The sequence below is a fragment of the Pelodiscus sinensis genome, chromosome 26, assembly GCF_049634645.1.
Source record: "Pelodiscus sinensis isolate JC-2024 chromosome 26, ASM4963464v1, whole genome shotgun sequence".
Lineage (NCBI taxonomy): Eukaryota > Metazoa > Chordata > Testudines > Trionychidae > Pelodiscus > Pelodiscus sinensis.
The window spans coordinates 18,790,849-18,809,477 of NC_134736.1; the positions used below are offsets into that span (position 1 = coordinate 18,790,849).

An 18,629-nucleotide genomic window follows, 5' to 3' on the forward strand; every position below is an offset into this window, starting at 1 on the left:
TCTATGCTTTCCAGACTCTTCACTTTATGCATTTTGCCATAGTAAATCAGTTATTTAAATCACCAAGTGGAAAACGCAGTTTAAATCTATTTTAATCAACTTTTCCATTTGTACAGGAGTTATTTACTAAAGTGCGGTGCACCCTCATTAGTTGATATAACTATTAAAGCATGCTGATTTACAACTAAATAGAGCATTTAACGAGGTTTGGTACATTTTTATCTTGAAGGGTTCTCTAGAACTATATACATTTGTTTAAGGAATTGTGTAGCTTCGCATTTTCATATCCTTATTAATTGTACATATTAGTATTTTAGAAAATTGTAAATGATAAAACTTTTAGTTTATTAGTCACATGGTAACTGGAATTAAACTAAACACAAAACAGCATCTACAATTTTTTTATTAGACAAAGCAATCTTATATAATTTGAATGCATACATTTATTGTATCAAAAAGTGTTTCACATTTACCAGTACATCATTTATAAAACTGAGGGGTTAACAGTTGATTAAACATTATTTCAGGTTAGCCTGGGAAATGTTTCAAATATGTGTAAGTGAAAGTGGTGTTTATGTGCTTACTCTCAACATCGTCTCTTGAAAATGAGACAGTCTCTTATGCTACTTAGACTGACTTTAATGCATTATAAATATTAAGCATGACCTCGAAAATTAGGAGTATCTCCCTGATTCTTCTTTACACATAAAAGTAGCCTTTAACTCAATATTTTTGATAGAGCTCATGGACTGAGCATATTTAAAATTGTATTTAAATTTTATTTGAATATTTTAAGAGATTATAACATACTAATACTTAACAGATATCATTTTAAGCAATTTTTTAAACTTATATTTTAAATAACAAAATAAAAAAACTGCTTTAAATTTAAAAAATCATAGAATTGTATCTACCTCACTTTAAAGAAGAGGAGTCACTATGGAGCTAGTGCTACTCTCGCACTTCATCCAATTTAAAAAATAATAACGATTTGTGCAATTTACCTGTAATATATGTTATACACACAGGATGCTGAGGACATTTTTTTAGGTCGGGCCCACGTTACAGTGACATCACCAGAAAAATCAGCCATCCACTGAAGATTCTGGACTTTGTACACAATTGTGTCATCTAAGCAAGCAAGAGAAAACATTATTTTATGGAGGAAAATAAAAGCAGTACTTTACAGAGTGAGGGGTAAAGGGTTACATCGCAGAATCAATACATATAGATGTGGACTAAAGCATACACTTAACCAGCCAATGTTCCTGCACAAAGCACCGTCTGAAATTTTTGAGAAGTGTATTGATGATGGTTCTGGAGTGGCCCTTTTCACTCATTTCACCTTAGAAGTCACTATACTATTTGTGGGATGCCTCAAGGTCATGGATCTCCATGGTCACCAACTGTCCAGGGCATGGACCTTTTCTGCACAACACAAAAGGAGGCTAGGGAAGAAGGCTGGTCTTGGGGGAGCATCGCCATGGGACTTGGGTGATCTGGGTTTCATAGTTGACTTTGCCACAGTCTCCCTTTGTGATCTTGGGCCAGTCTTTTACTTTCTCTGTGCCTCAGTTTCCCCATTTGCAAATGGAGGAAAATTGCACTTTGCTACCACCCAGGCATGTTGGGAGGATTCATTCACTGATGCTTGTGAGAGGCTTGGATAATACAGAGCACCTACACAGAGAGCTGGTGCTAACCAGCCGTGTACAGAATTGGTCATTATTCTTTCAGGTCATCTGCATCTTCCTTCCTTGGGAGGATGTGTGGGAGGCTCAGGATCACAGGGTAAGTCTGCTGCCTATCAGCTCTGGGGAGGGCAGCATTCACTAGGGGACCTGCAATCAGGACACATAGTTTCTAATTTCTTGCTAGTGCCCAGCCTTTCTCTGTGCTTCTTTTTCTCCATCTGTATGATGCTTAACTGCCTGCAGTTCATGAAGCACTCTGAGATCTTCAGCTGGAAAGGCCTAGGGGTATTATCATTACTACCCACACTCTCTGGTAGTTCTATGCTCTCCACTCCCTGCTCCTGCATATGACCCCGCTGCTCTACCGGCTGCCCCCTTACTCCTCTTTACTGTGTCGCATTTCCCCCTCTGTTACACTGCTCTGATGCCAGGCCTCTGAGCGGTGGACTCCAGCTCTGCTCCCAAGACCCTTCTGAGCTCACTGGTTTTATTTCTAGTTTATTAAGGAAACTAAATGGAAAGCTCTGAGCTGTTCCTGCTGAAGTTTCCTAATCAGCTAAAAATTAAACCAATGAGCCTGCCAGTCCCCCAGGGAAGAAAGGAAATCTCCCTACAGCTGTAGCAGCAAGTTTAGCAGGAAAAAACAATGGTTTTTTGCCTCTCTTCAGCAATCTAGCCCAGCTGTGGGGCTCAGGGGCTCCTTAGCCCCCGGCCTGGCGAATCAATATTTAATTAAAGAACTGCCAACCGAATGATGTTCAGTACCCCGAGCTGTTCACTGGGAAAATGGCTGAATCCCACATCTGGGAAAAGACAGGGATCAATATTGTTATTATCTACCTAGAATGGACTGGGGCGCAATTTTTTTCCCAAGCCAAGTGTAACGCATCTGGCTCCAGAGGTAAGGAAAGAGGGCATGTGAGGCGCTGTAGGTGCGGGAGCTTAGCTCTGCGCCTGTGGTCCCAGCGATACATTTTCAGAGCAAGACACAGCAGGCGGATATTGCAAAAAAGCACCCACTTGTTGACTGTGCTAATCAGGGAACCTCCCGTATTCGTGTGACACGTGTTATTTGCCTGTATCTACAATTGCTGTAGCTCCACTGAAGGAAATTATGTGTGTGGAAGCAGGAGGTGTCTGATTGTGATCAGGAAGGAAGATGGACCATATGACTGCGAGCAGAGGAGGGTCAATCAAGGCAGGACAGGCACCAGTGACACAATCTCTGTATTATAATGTGTTCCATGCTATGGAAAGTGTAGGAACCTCTGTGAAGAGTGTATTTACTTACCAGTGCAGTTTCTCTCATCGCTACTATCTGAACAGTCCAGAAATCCATCACACCGTTCTGTCGTCTTGATACAGGCCTCCCCATCTTCACATTTATAACCATTAGGGCAAGACAATGTGCTGTGAGTAGCTGGGAGATGGAAAAGCATTGCATGATTCAAAGCAGGAGTGCTCATACACAAGTTTCCTGTCCTGAACATGTTCCATAGCGTTGTCAAGCACTGCCAAGCCACCGCCATATTGAAACGCAGAGGTGACTGCATCTTGTTCCTGGGCAAAGTGACCCCAGTATAGAATATGTAATTGCTGTTCCTTCCATATTAGAACACCCTGCTGAGATCTTTTGGGATGAATGCATGACAGCATATCACCCACTAACAATGCCGGTAACCAGGGTGCGCTAAGGTTTCATTTTGCACTCTGAAGATCTTCACGAGGAGTAACGGTAGTTCGAACTAGGAAGCCTAGTTCGAACTACCTAGTTCGTGCCCCGTGTAGCCACGCTGCACGGGGTTCGAACCAGCGGGGTTTTAAAAATGGCGGCTCCCCGCTTATGCAAATGAAGCCCGGGAAATTCAAATCCCGGGCTTCATTTGCAAGTGCGGTATGCCTACATTACCCTCCTAGTTCGAACTAGGAGGGTAGTGTAGACATACCCTATGTGATATAACTTGGCTTTAGCAAAGCTTTTGGTATGGTCTTCCACAAAATTCCTGCCAGGAAGTTAAGGAAGTATGGATTGGTTAAATGGACTGTAAGGTGGCTAGATTGCTGGGCTCAATGGGTAGTGATCAACAGCTCGATGTCTGGTTGGAGGTCAGTTTCAAGCAGAGTGCCCCAATGATCAGTTCTAGGGCTGGTTCTGTTCAACATCTTTATTAATGGCCTGGGTGAGGGGATGGATTGCACCCTCAGCAAGTTTGTGGATAACACTGAGCTAGGGGGAGAGGTAGATATGTTAGAGGGCTGGGATAGGGTCCAGAGTGACCTAGACAAATTGGAAGATTGGGTCAACAGAAATCTGATGAGGTTCAACAAGGACAGGTGCAGAATCCTGCACTTGGGATGGAAGAATCCCAAGCATTGTTACAGGCTGGGGACTGACTGGCTAAGCAGCAGTTCTGCAGAAAAGGACCTGGGGGTTACAGTGGATGAGAACTGACATATGAGTCAACAGTGTGCCCTTGCAGCCAAGAAAGCTAATGGCATATTGGGCTGCATTAGGAGGAGCATTGCCAGCAGATCTAGAGAAGTGATTATTCCTCTTTCTTCAGCACTGATGATGCCACATCTGGAGCATTGTGTCCAATTCTGAGCCCCTGTTGTTGAAAGGATGTGGATGCATTGGAGAGAGTCCAGTGGAAGGCAACAAAAATGATTAGGGGTCTGGAGCACGTGACTTATTTTATTTTATTCATTTATTTATTGTTATTTAAAATATTTTACCCCACCTCTCTATTTAAACTATTCGAGGCAGCTTATGAGGAAAGGCTGGGGGATTTGGGCTTATTTGGACTATAGAAGAGATGAGTGAGGGCAGATTTGATTGCAGCCTTCTTCCAAAGAGGATGGAGAGAGGCTGTTCTCAGTGGTGATGGATGGCAGAACGAGGTGCAATGGTCTCAAGTTGCAGTGGAGGAGGTCTAGGTTGGATATTAGGAAAAAACAGAAGCCCTGGGATGGGTTCCCTAGGGAGATGGTAGAATCTCAGTCCCTAGAGGTTTTTAAGTCACACTTGACAAAGCCCTGGCCGGGATGATTTAGTTGAGATTGATCCTGTTTTTAGGAGGGGGTTGGACTCGATGACAACCTGAGGTCTCCTACAACTCTAACTCCATATAGAATTTTATATTAGAGAATCAGAGAATTGGAAGGGACCTCGAGAGACCATCAAGTCTAGTCCCCTGCCCTCAAGGCAGGACCAAAACCATCCAGCTCATCTCTGACAAGTGTTTGCCTGACATGCTCTTATATATCTCCAATGATGGAGATTCCACAACCTCTCTAGGCAATTTATTCCAGTTCTTAATCATCTCTCACTTAGTCTATACAGCATCTAGTACCATGAAGCCCTAACCTAGACACTACCATAATACTGCTAATAAATATACTTCTGTTTTAACATTGCTACTGCACCAATTGCTCGACAGTGTCTCATTTCCTAGCACTAGCATGGCTTCCACTAGCACTGTGTCCTTAAAGAGAGCTATGCTCAGAGAGAGCCAAAGCACCACTCAGCTTGTGGGAAACAAGCACTTACGACAGTTTATTTCATCCGTGCCATCCTGGCAATCTCTCACGCCGTCACATCGCTTCCAGTTCGGGACGCACTTCTTCAGCTGCTGACATTCAAACTCAAACCTGCTGCACCGGCCCAGGGAGGTGGTGGATGTCGCAGTTACATTGACTACTGGAATCAAGAGGATGAAGAAGAAAATAATCAGCAAACTACACAAGCAATAGAAGAATGACAACCTGTCCCACCCAACTCCTCCCTCCCCCCGGCCCCGCAGCAATCATAGTGGTTGATATACTGAGTTCTTTACTGCTTCAGCTAGTTCAGAATAGGTTTACATCTCCCCACTCCGCTAGATGGCAGCCTCTTCCTGTACAAAGGCATTAAATACACTGTAGCCTCCTTTATCTAAACCCCTGGGGACTCACTGCTTCAGGGGCTGCCGTGCAAAAACACCGCCCCTGCTACTGTAAAGGCAACCTACAAATAGGGATGCTGGCATATGCTCAGGTGTACAGACTTTGAAGTCTGCAAAGCAACCTCCTGCTGCATGCTCCGCCCTGACTACTCAAAAGTCTCAGAGAGGAATATGAAAAGTTAACCAGTTAACCAGTAAAAGCATCACCCATAACGGATGAAGCTTACTGGTTCCAGTTAACCATTAACTTGTGGGGGCTAGAGCAGCTCCCTGCCTGCCAAGGGCAGGGGCCTGCTCCAGCCCCATGGTGGGGCCACCCCATAGGCCGGGGCTGCTCTGGATGCCCTGCAGGCAGGGGCCACTCCAGCGGAGCAGCCTCTGTCCGTGGGGTGCCTGTGGCAGGGAAGCGTCTCCAGCCTGGCCTCCGCAGGCTGGACGGGAGCGGCTCCTCACCTGCGCTCCCTTTGATCAGCTAATTGGTTCAACATAATATTGAAACAGCCAATTGAACAGGATTTTCCATCCCTAGTCTCAGGTGTCTCTTCCTGTGTACAATCAGAGGGTGTTATGGTTGGAAGCATGTACCAAGCTAGTTTGAGCTGGGACAGAGATGTATTTTCTAAACAGCCACTGCTGCCTGGCAAATCCTCCCACTAATTCTCAGAACTCAGGGTGCGTGGGCCAAATTCTCCCCTGGTACAAGTGGATGCAACTTCACGTGAGGGAATGGCATGATGTCTTTTAACCCAGTTTGGCCCAATACTTGGAAGTCTTCTAACATTTACATTTGAGGCTTATTTCTCAGGAACACGCGTGCAGGAAGTACCCAGGGACAGGGGAAGAGACACTCTTACATAAAGTAGGACAGGCGTCCTCGTCTGAACCATCTGTGCAGTCTTGGTATCCATCGCAAACCCAGCTGTTCATAATGCAGGTGCCGCTGTTACACCGGAAATGGTTAGGCAGACATGTTGCTGGGGCTGATGTAGTAAAGGGGAGGATCGGTGACCCTAAAAATAAACCCGTAAGAGAGGATCTGACTGGACATGTTCCAATGTCTGATTATGTGCTAAAAGCTTTTTCTGTTCCCAGGAGACTGAAAGACAAAATCCCAGGGTGTCAGCTGGAAAATGGGGGAGGGTGGGGAATGCATTATTTTTATTCTAGCAGCACAAAGCTGGCTCCCAGAGCCAAACCGAAAGATAAAACGAAGCTGAGTGAAAGAATAGGAACCCAACTCTGTCCAAACAGAGCTGATGGCAGCCTTGGGACCTTAATCTGGAAAGCCCAGATGCCCTGTGTGACCAGATAAATCTTTCAGGAAAGGGTGACGGGCTCACCTATCTGTCACATGACCGATATGAGATTTAAGGGACGGGTGTCATCCTTCGACCTGGAGAACTAGGAAAAGGGAAAGGCTCTAGGGATTGCAGCCCACATAGAGAAGGAGAATTGAATTGATGTTACCTGAGTTTTCTTTTTAACCAATCTTGTACCCGAGGGAAGAGGCAGTAATAGACACAGAGAGCACCAGCTTAGGGTATGTCTGCTCACAGGGCTAAAGCTGAAATAAGCTATGCAATTGGAGCTATGTCAATTGCGTAATTGAAGTCGAAATAGCTTATTTTGCCTTTTGGCACTGTCTACACAGCAGGAAGTCCAAGAGAGATCACTCTTCCTCCGACTACCCTTACCCCTCGTAAAATGAAGCTTACTGGAGTTGGAGTAAGAAGTTTTCCAGCTCGACATTATTTTGACATTATGTCGAAATAACTGCTTGCTGTGTAGATGCGGTCTATGTTATTTCGGAATAACGTTAGTTATTCCAAATAACCATGCTGCGCAGACATAGCCTTACAGTGTAGTACGCAATCCAAACAACTTGGTCTACATGTGCATGCCCTTTTTCATTTAATCTGTTAAGAAACCAATTCCATTAACTTTTGCAGCATCCTAATGTGAACACACTTAAATTGGTGTCAGTACATCCACACTGGGGGACTGCATCAGTTGAATTAGACCTGGTTTCTAAGCAGATCATATGACATAGGTGTATGCAGATCAAGTATACATACTGTGCCAAAATTATTTAGGGTGCTTTTGTTTTGAGCTATGATCAATGTAAAAATTGAACTTACTGCTTCTGAATTAACGAAACTATACCAAAGACTCAGCAGAGAGCAAAGATACTGTGATACAGATTCAGGGAGTGGTAAGGAAGGAAGATGATGAGTCACTATTTCAAAGCAATCTAGACTGCTTGGTAAGATGAACACAAGCAAACAGTGTATGTCTCAATACAACTAAATGTACAATCATACACCGAGGAGTAAAGCCCGTAGGCCATACTTACAAACTGGAGCGGGGTGGGGAGCTCTATTCTGATAAGCAGTGACTGAAAAAGGCTTGGGGTCATGGTGAATTATCAGATGAACATGAACTCTGGTTATGAATCTGTGGCCATGAAGGCTAAGGTGATCCTTGGATGTATAAACAAGGGAATCTCAAGTAGGAGTAGAGGCTGTTTTACATCAGCATTTGTCCCTGCTGCAACCACTGCTAGAATACTGTGTCCAGTTCTGGTGCCCACAATTGAAGAAGAAGGTTGATAAATTGGAGAAGGTTCAGAGAAGAGCCATGAGAATGATTAAAGGATTGGAAAACATGCCCTCTATGGAGGCAGATTCAAGGAGCTCAATCTATTTAGTTTAACGAAGCGCGAGTAAAAGAGTGACTTGATCGCAGTCTGTAAGAACCTACACGAGGAACAAAAATTTGATAGTGGACTCTTCAGTCTAACAGATCAAGGTATGACAAGCTCCAATGTCTGGAAGGTGAAACTAGACACATTCACACCAGAAATATGGTGTAAGTATTTCACAGGGAGTGTTGTTAGCCTTTGGAACCATTTATCTGTAACTGATGGATTATCCATCCCCGGCTATTTTTAATCAAGAGGGGAAGCTTTTTGAAAAGTTGTTCTCTAGTTCATAGATCACACTAGATGATCACACAAAAGTCCTTTCTGGCTTGAGAAGCTAAGCAACAGATAACGGAGGCAGCAGCTACACTTGCTCTTACCTTCACAGTCCTTCTCATCAGACCAATCACCGCAATCGTTTTCCTCATCACATTTCCACCGCTTAGGGATGCAGTGGCCATTCTGACACTGGAACTGGTAGTAGCGAGAGCAGTTCGGGGCTTCCGTTGGGTTTTCTAACAACGATAGGATATTCCCATGACTCCTCCAGGAAACAGGCTCGGTCCTGGCTACAGCTGAACCCTGACTAATGATGCCCGATAGCTCATCTAAGTCGTGCAGTCAGGCTGTTTTCCTAAGGAGCAAGCACCATTCCACTATGGTTTTGTCATTGGTATTTACACTGCACCCAAAGCGCACTAGGTGCTTTAAGGACAGAGAATAGAAGCAGCCTCTGCTCCCCAGAGTTCACCAGTGAAAATCAGACATTGCATGATAAGGCAAATGAGGAAGCAGAGGGTAATGGAGTAGAGCAGTGGTTTGCAAACTACGGGCCATGACTCAGTACTGGGCCATGGAATGTCAGGCATGGATCTCATTGCTGCAGGGTGACCAGTGGGGGTGCTAAATCAGGCTGCCTGCTTGTTCTGGCACTTCAGATGGTGCTGTGCCCCAAAAGTGGCTGGCAACAGGCCTGGCTCCTAGGTAGAGTGTGGAGAGTGTACAAGGTTCCATCCTCTGCCCCGGCCCTGAGCACTAGCTCCGCGCTCCCATGTCTGGGAACCTGTTGCTGGCTGCTTCTGGGGTGCAGCATGGTCTGTAGGGCCAGGAGAGGCAGGAAGCTGCCTTAGCACCACCTCTGACTGGGAGCTGCTTGATGTAAGTCCCTTCTGCCCCAGCCTGACCTCCCCCAAAGCCAGCACTCCCTCCTTCACTCCAAAGCTCACCCTCAGCCCCACCTCAGAGCCCACACTCTAGTCAAATTACGTTGGGTCATGGGCATCAACAATTGTCTTCAACTGGGTCATGAGAAAAAAAGTTTGAAAACCGCTGGAGCAGAGAACATGACTAACACAGTCCGAACGAACATGAGGTTGTATTGCTTAGCTGGACATGTTTTCCTATGAGTTCCAGGTAATAATTACTAACCCTGCTCTCCAATATAAGACCTGTGTCTACATTGGACTGGGAATCTGTGCAGCAAACACACTCACATATGGCTTCAAGTCAACCAAAGACTAGAGAAGGACCTACACGATCACACTGTCAAGAACTCAGTGTGGTCATAGGAGGCAGCATGGTCTCTAGTGGACAGACACAGGACTGGCATTCACAAGATCTGAATTCTGTTTGCAGTTCTGCCACTGGCCTGTGAGCAAGCTACATTACTGTTTTGTGACTCAGTTTCCCTAATGGCAAAATAATAATAACGATACTGCTCTCCTTTGTTAAAACACTCTGAAATCTACAAACAGGAAATGCTAGCAACCCCTCTTACTATCACGTGATGGCAGCCCTCCCCGTAGGAACCACTCAGCACCCTAGGGCAAGGCAATGCTGTGAAACTCAAAACCTCAACAGACGTGGGATTGGAAGGGTAAATGAACTTCTCTACTCACCACAGTTTGCTTCATCCGAGTAATCCCCACAGTCATCCATCCCATCACATTTCCACACCAAACTGATGCATACGCCATTCTGGCACTGGAAGTTGAACTGGTCACAGGTCCGGTGAAATTCTAGGTCTTGGGCTAAGAGGGACAAAGCGCAGTTTCTAAAAATAAAAAGCTGAGTCCAGTTGTTCTTTCTGAGAACTTTAGTACAAAGACTCAGAGTATAGCTAAACTGCAGGGACAGGTGGGCAGGGCACCACCACATTGCAGCATGCACAGATGCAGCCAATTTCCTGGCTCCTTCTGCATCTGGCCTGCAAGGACTGGCACTACTTCACACAGACAATGCTGCTAGCAATCTGGAGGAGATGGATCAGCTTTCTGGCCAGGCTGGTGGCATGGAGCTGGTGCACGGGAAGCACTCACCACACTCTTCCAAAAAGCTGAAGCACATTCCTTATATAGTAGCAAGACAGAGAACAAATTCTGAGTGCTAGAGTTTGGAGGAAACATCCTCTGCAGGCAGAAAAGCCCATAACCAACAGCCCTTGCACCTTCCTCTGAAACCTCTGGCACAGGACACTGGAAGAGAAAGGATACAGTACAAGATGATGCACTGATCCAGTCTGGAGCCATGTCTATACTTATATGCCAGAGATCGATCTCCTGGCGTTTGATTTAGTAGGTCTAGTTAAGACCTACTAAATCAAATGCTGAGGGTGCCTCTGTTCAGCACCAGTACTCCTTTGCTCCTGTCGACCTTCCACTGTGAAGATGGCAAAAACCTCAGTTTAAGGTACGTCAACTCCATCTACCTTATTTATATAGCTGACGTAGCGTACCTTAAGTTGACCTTCCGGATCTGGAGGAGTGTACATCTCAGATCACACACAGATGTACACTCCTCCAGCTGCCTTGGGTGGCATTTCACTGAATCAGCTGGAATGGGCTGCGGAAGGGGATGTATGTGCCTACTGGCCCCAAAGCAGCCACTCGCCATAAAAGCCAGTGGAGAGTCCTATGGGCCAAAAGCCCTGCTTTGTCAAACATGCAGGTCCTGTTAAATTTGGTCTATAAGTCTCCCAGGGATAAAATGCAATGGCTTGTGCTTTGGCGACAACCTTCCTGAAACATCAACCAACAGAACCCTGGTTTTTTAATGTCAACAAAGTAGGACTTAGCTCACCAATATCCAAAATGAGGTTTGATTTAAAGAAACATACATGTGGCTTGGCTTGTCACGGACACTGTCCAGAAATGAGACTCTAAACCAGGGCTACTCAACATGCGGCCCATGGCCCACATGTGGCCCGCAGCCCATTTGTTTGCAGCCCACGGTGCAATTTGAGTTTACGTGGAGCTCAACATGCGGCCCAGAGATGGGATCCTTTGAACATGGCCTCCATGGGGAACATGCTCCACAACACAAGTCAATATAATGGTCTTCTGTTGATATGCATTTTAGCAGTTAAATTCCTGGACTGACATTGCTCATTAAAAGTGCTGACATATGGGTGGAAATAGGGTAACTGTTGCATTTTATTCATATCAGCAGATCTGACTTAAATGGGGCCTGTGTGTTGTGTAGTCTTGCCTTAATCTTTGTATTCATGCCCATCAGTGTGAAAGAAGCTATTTGCATATATTTGCATGTATATGCAACCACACTTAAGTTGCAGCCCTCGACATGTGCTGTGAGTATCACTGTGGCCCTTGAGGCTTCCAAAGCTAAGTAGCCCAGATCTAAACCCAGCTGTGCTTTCCCTAAAACTTTTGATTTATTCCCTTCTGGCATCTTTTCAGAGCAGTGCTGCTTAGTGGATGGCGCACTGGACTGGGGCTATGCGGATCAGGGGTCTAGTCCCAGCTCTGCTGCTGGGTGAGGGGAAGCAAGTTATTTCACTGCCCAATGCTGCTGTTCCCACCATGCAGACAGTGGTACTGAACTCCTTTGGAAAGTGTTTTGCCATCTCCTGATGAAAAGTGCCTGGTTTTAGGCAGCTGCTAGGTGCTTTGTATTTCTGTCACACTTACAGCATCCAGCATAGTTAGCATCTTCATCTGAGCCATCCCGACACTGGACAATGCCGTCACACACCATGGAGTGGAACAAACACTGCTGGCGGTTCTTACATACAAAGTCCATGTAACGTGTGCACAGGGGTTCTGTAGGAATCAAAAGGAAATGACCAGAAATTCAGCACACAGCGATAAGAAACATTTCTACAGTGCCCAGTGCAATGCGATCCTGCTCCATGACTAAGCTCCTATGTTCTAGGGAAATACAAATAATAACAAGACTGCTATGTGTGCTTAACCACCCTCTCTGACTCACAGAGAGTCATGTATAGTGGCTAGATCTTACCAAGGACTAGATCATTTTGATGAGCAATAATAAAGCTACGTAGATATCCAGGCTCGTGCCCTGTGTAAGGGAGAAAGTTGTTTGCAGTAGGTATCAAGAAGGAATTGCCCGCCACCCTGCCAATAGAGCAACATATGTACATTGTGCAAGGAGCCTCTGCTTTCTTTTGAAGCATGAGGAGTTCATTTCCGCTCCAGACAAGGTCTTCTATTTGACTGGTCCCTCTGGGGCTGCAAATCCCAAGACCTGGTTCATACTCACCGCAGTGCTGTTCATCAGAGCCATCGGAGCAGTCGTGCAATCCGTCACAGTGCTTGCTATTCGGGATGCAGGTTCCATTTGGACACTGGAACCCATTGCACTTTTTTTCTAAAATGTGTTTTAAAAAGCAGTCTTAAGTACGGAACGCAAGGAGGGTTTTGTCCTGCTTGTTAGTGCAGAATGGCACAATCCCAAAGGATTCGACAACCTCAGAGAACCCCCAGGATCAGCTGCACCCTTTGACCCTATTGTCTGGTTAGCAAGGAGGTTCTTTGGGGCAGGGACTACACACGCCAAGGGGCCCTGGCCTGGAACAGGTGCCACAACATACTAAATAATAATGATGGCCAGAAGGGTATGTGTTTAGGGCTCCGCAAATTTGCTGCTGTTCCGTTGCATCTGTTTAAGAGGGACAGAGTTGGTTTCCATTCCGCAAAACAATGGATCTTAGTTTGGAATCACTGGCCCATTTCCCTCCCACTCACCTCTCAGACACGGCAAGGGCTCTTACCACACTTGACAGGATCCTCATCAGAGCCATCTTGGCAGTCAGCATCGCCATCACATGCCCACCTCTGGGGAATGCAATGCCCATTGTGGCACTGGAAACTGGAGGCTTCACACGTATGGTAAACTGCTGAAAACAAATAGAAAAAGGAAAGCACTGGCAGATTCAGAGAGCTTTCAGGAGGCAATGAACTGATAAATAAACCACCCTTCTTTTCTTTTGTTGTTTTTGTGTGACACATTTAAATATATGTTCACATACATACTACTACTACTACTACTTCTAATATAATAAATAATGTTTTGTGGTAGCACCTACGAGCTAGAATCATGGGCCAGGAACTCCATTGTACTCGGCACGCTCCGTGTTGATTTAGTGTCCTGTAATGGACGTCAGACTCTATTTGGCTGGGCTACTGACTGAGCCAGTCAACTTGTGCCTCAGTTTCTCTTCTGTAGAATGGGGCAGTACTTACCAACCTATTGTAACACCTAAGATTGACTGTGGAGGTTAACGACTGTTTCCAAAGCTCTCTGAAACCTCTGGAGTCAGCCCTTTCTTATCTTGTCAGGCCTTTGGGTCAGCTGACAAACGAAATGACATCTGACTCTTGCTGGGACAGCAATGGACAAAACTTGGTGAGCTGGCAACCCCCCATCTACATAGGGGATGGTACCATCCAAAGGGTTTTGAGCACTGTTACCATCTGCTGGCATGGAGGATCTGCACACAAGTGTCAGACCTGGCACTGAGTGTCAAAAAGGGAACATGCTTGTATTTTAGGTTCTCAGAGATATTCTTAACTACAGGTTGGACCTCTCTGGTCCTGCGCCCTTGGGACCTGACCAGTGCCAGACAAGGGAATTTGCCAGACCAGGGGAGGTCTGGGATGAGGGGCACCAGCCTCCCAGCTGGGCTCCTCTTCTCAGCCACTTGGCCTCTTCTCTGAAGCCTCCTGGGACTGTGAGCTGCAGCAGCCCTGCTGGAGCTTCAAAGACCACCGGCTGTGGGCTCTGCTGCCCTGCGAGCTCTGGCAGCGCTGCTGGCTCCAAACAACCCACCAGCTTCCCTGCCCTACCAGCTGCAGGTTCTGGTGCCCCATGGGCTCTGCTGTCCCCACTGGCCAGCTCTGCTCCGAGCCGCCGACAACCTCTGCCACTGGGGCTTTCCAGTCCAGCAACATCGGTGGTCCAAACGTTGCCAGATAAGAGAGTCCTGGCCCACAAAGGTGGGACTTAGGTGGGATTTTCAAAGCTTCCAAAGAGACTTACACACCCAATTCCCAGTGGATTTCAATGGAATTTGGGCCCCCACTTCTCTTAAGAGTCCACTCTGAAAATCTCAGCCTCAAATTTTACAAAAAAAAATTAAGTAGTTTTGGAGCCTAATTTATGTGCTGTATCACTTCAAATAAAAAACTAGGTTAACATGAGAGAATACTCTTCATTATCTGGAACAGCAACATATGACTTAATTAAATTCCATGCTACTACATTTTAGCCTGGCTAGTGACATGCCCTTCCAGGTATATTAAAATACAACGTCATCTGGTACTAATATTCTATTAGCAAAATACAGGACTATGTAGCACTTTAAAGACTAACAAGATGGTTTATTAGATGATGAGCTTTCGTGGGCCAGACCCACTTCCTCAGATCAAAAAGTGGGTCTGGCCCACGAAAGCTCATCATCTAATAAACCATCTTGTTAGTCTTTAAAGTGCTACATAGTCCTGTATTTTGCTTCAGCTACACCAGACTAACACGGCTACATTTCTATTCATATTCTATTAGGTATTGTGAAATGGATTATTTTAGATAAGAGCAATAAATGCTGCCAGCAGAGTCAGACCACATGTTTCTCAAATAATAGTGGTTATTATAGATAATTTCTATTGTAAGATAAAAAAAATTCTTTGTGAAATAGGTTCACTTCTTCCTCTAATAATTCTTGCTCAGAAAGTCATGAGAGATCAGCAATAGCAATATATCTCCCTTCACACCCACCCAGTTGGAATACCAACTACTGGATTTCCCATGCTGAACAGTTTGAACCATACAGACCTGAAGCAAATGGAATTTTGTATGGATTTAATAATTGCATACATCCCTATTCTGTGTTTATGGCTAATGCATAACTCCCATTGATATAAAAGGGAGTTTGCTGAAATAAATTCTCCAGAACATGGTCCAGAATCAGGATATTTATGGTTTAAAATATATATGTTTGGAAAACCATATTTAAACATTGAGGAATTTACACTGCATAACTTTAAGGCAAGAAGAGACAATTCTGATTATTTAAGATGACCTCCTGCATAACCAGGCTGAGACCACCCAACCAGCCATCCAGGAGAGATTAAAATGCTGCCCAGATGATTAGCAGAGTGCCCAGAGCCAGCATCATGTGTTTATATTAGTGGTGCACATTGCACATGCCTTGGTGCACATAACAACATTTATTCTGCACATGGGTGGAAAGCATTTGAGGGACCACTGCTAGAGGCTCTCATCCAGTAAGTTCTGCATCTAACCCACAGCTTCTATTTGGGTTAGGGTGTATCTATTAGAAAGATAGCAAGTCCTGATTTAAATATTTCAAATGATGGAGAATCCACCACATCTCCAGAGAAGTTACTTAGGGCTCATCTAGACTATGCTGAAGTTTCGAAAGAGGATATGCAAATTCTGTGGGATGCGGGGTTTTTGGCAACTCCTCCCTTTTTGGAAAAGCCGCTCTTCCTCAAAAATGAGGTTTACATGGCTTTATGAAAAAGGGAGGGGTTGCCAGAAAAACTGCATCCCGACAACTTTCACTTTCGAAAGGTCTGCCACATAAACCTCATTTTTTGCATATCCTCTTTTGAAACTTCAGTGTCTTCTAGACATAGCCTTAGCCTCCCTAAAAAATTTCACTTTGTTTCTAGTCTGAATTGGTCTTGCTTCAACTTCCGACCTCCAAATGTGGGTTATACTTTTTCTACTAAATTAAATAACCTTCTACAATCAGAAGTTTCTTCACCGTGTAGATACTGAAGACTGTTTAACTGAAAATATCAGAGCAGATATAATATAGGGAAAGCGAGGACTGAATTTTAGAATGTCCTTAGGACTCTTCTCACTTACATCTGTTTTCCATTAATGTAAACTCTGCTGCCATCACTGAAGAAACGGGTCCAGTAACTCAAGGCCTGATGACTGACACTGTGTACAATGTCAGTCCAGAGTGACTCCATTTTCTCCAGCTGAGTTTCACTGGTGTAAATCAGTTGTCAGTGAAAGGGGAATCAGGCTCTTTGTTCATGACTTTGGATAAATTGAATCCAGTTTATAGCTCACCAAGCCACACTGGAAGGGTAGGTAAAGAGGCAAAGCCACGCTGAAGACAGGAACTATTGGAGCAGAGTGCCCCTTCTCTTAGATAAATAGTTCAGAAATTGCAAAAAACAAACAAAAAAACCCACCTTCTTTTCTGCAGTGTGTTTTATTGTGACACAATGAGCAAAGTCCAAGCTGTAAAATTCGGTCAGTGCACACTCAGACTATTTTCGGTCTATTCTGTTGTAACCACTGAGCACCTTTGGTTACAATGGTTACAAATATGCCTCCTAACTTTACAGCTCCTCAAGGGCAGGGCAAGCCTGTTTTTATAGCAGACCAGGTGGTAATAAATTTTTAAAGCAGGTTTTGAAGCACTGTCAGATGTAAACAGCACTACAGATGAATGAGCTCAATGGTGATTTGATGCCATCGGTGCAAAGTTACAAATAAAACCAAAAATGAATCACTGCGCACATCAAAAACCAGTCAGCACTTTCAGAAATGCAGCAATTAAGCTGCTAAATCAAGACTGTAAATTAGCTTATTCGCTCAGGAATATGATCTTACTATTTTTTTGGCCTGATTTGTACATGCTGGGTCACCCACAGCTGACAGGCTTGTTCAGCACCTGTGAATAACAGGACATCTAGCAACATGTTTGTGGGGCATTTGCTGGTGAGAGGTTTTTAGTTTTAATCATTTCAAAGATCATGTGACCCCCTCACTATTTATAAACCCACAGAAAGTTAAACCAAAAATTTGTTCCCCTGAAATTGTTTTTATTACTGTAGGGTCACTCATAAGCATTGGGCTGCTATCCCAATTTGAATTTTAGACAGTGTTTCATTTACATACAATAAAACATAATTTGCCAATAAATATGAAGGAGATGAAAAAGGGAGACTGATCAACGTTTTCTGTCTGCCAAATAACCTGGGGAATGTTTTAAATACAGGAGAATATTGTAAGGGTAGAGTAGATACTTAAGCTAAGAAGAAAGATGATTCAGAGCAAAGGTTCTCTCTGCATTCTTCATTCATGCTAGAATAAATACGTAAATGCAGCTTATTTTGAAGTCAAATTAACTTACTCATCTTTAGAAACCCTTTCAAGGCGGGTGACTATTATCCCATTTTTACAGATGTGGAAAATGAAGTATAGAAGTTAAACCACTCAGCCCACGTCTCGTGGCAAGTTACTGTCAGCACTGGGATTAGAAATTGGTTCTGGCTCTATGCTCAATCCACTAGCTCATGTTGTTGCTACATTAGGATCTAGTCTAGTTGTTTTCAAACTGTGGGTCATGGCCCCAAAATAGGTCGCGAGTTCGTTTGAATGGGGTCACCAGGCCTGGCCTTAGACTTCCCGGGCTGAGTCAAAGCTGAAGCACCTTAACTTTGTAGGGTCCCCTGTGGCCTCAGGTCCTGGGCAACTGCCCTGCTCATTCCCCCTAGCACTGGCCCTAATTCTAGACTCTAGAATCTAGAGGGCACTGGGGTCCAGTGTTCTCTGTAAGCTGTGAGCTTGTGCAGCTGCTCAGGAGCAATTCCAATGCCATCCAGCTGATGAGCAGAGCACCCACAGCTAGGTTTGTGTTTCTACTGGTGGTGCACATGCACACGCCTCAGTGCACAGAAAAACATTTATTTTGTACACAGATGGAAAAAAATCTGTTCAAGGATGGAAAAGATTAGAGAGAATACTGCTGGGGTTGGGTAATCATTTTGTCAGAAGTGGGTCGCAGTGCAATGAAGTCTGAGAAGCTCTGGTCTAGTCCAAAGCCCACAGGTTTCTTTCCCTTGACATCAGTCAGCACTGGCTCAGTCCTTTAGACACGGCAGTGTTTCCATCTTAACTTCTACACCTCTGCCAAACAGGACTACCCAGCACTAGCCACTCGCACAAAATACAGTAACAAAAGGGCATTGGAAGAGTCAGTCTCAT

At 44.8% G+C, this 18,629-nt stretch overlaps 1 protein-coding gene across 2 annotated transcripts in view; it reads right to left on the minus strand.

Moving 5' to 3' along the window:
• Nucleotides 1–18,629, minus strand: part of LOC102444015 (sortilin-related receptor) — a 159,378-nt gene that overhangs the window by 37,774 nt on the left and 102,975 nt on the right. The window contains exons 26-34 of one of the 2 annotated variants that reach the window (XM_075909723.1): nucleotides 13,369–13,491; nucleotides 12,858–12,965; nucleotides 12,266–12,397; nucleotides 10,238–10,369; nucleotides 8,720–8,854; nucleotides 6,493–6,648; nucleotides 5,245–5,394; nucleotides 2,986–3,114; nucleotides 1,005–1,131 (exon numbers count right to left, since the gene is read on the minus strand). In XM_075909723.1, the coding sequence (XP_075765838.1) occupies nucleotides 1,005–1,131; nucleotides 2,986–3,114; nucleotides 5,245–5,394; nucleotides 6,493–6,648; nucleotides 8,720–8,854; nucleotides 10,238–10,369; nucleotides 12,266–12,397; nucleotides 12,858–12,965; nucleotides 13,369–13,491 (1,192 nt within the window). Of the gene's footprint in view, nucleotides 1–1,004; nucleotides 1,132–2,985; nucleotides 3,115–5,244; nucleotides 5,395–6,492; nucleotides 6,649–8,719; nucleotides 8,855–10,237; nucleotides 10,370–12,265; nucleotides 12,398–12,857; nucleotides 12,966–13,368; nucleotides 13,495–18,629 lie in introns of both variants that reach the window. The other variant, XM_075909722.1, reaches the window with a different exon arrangement.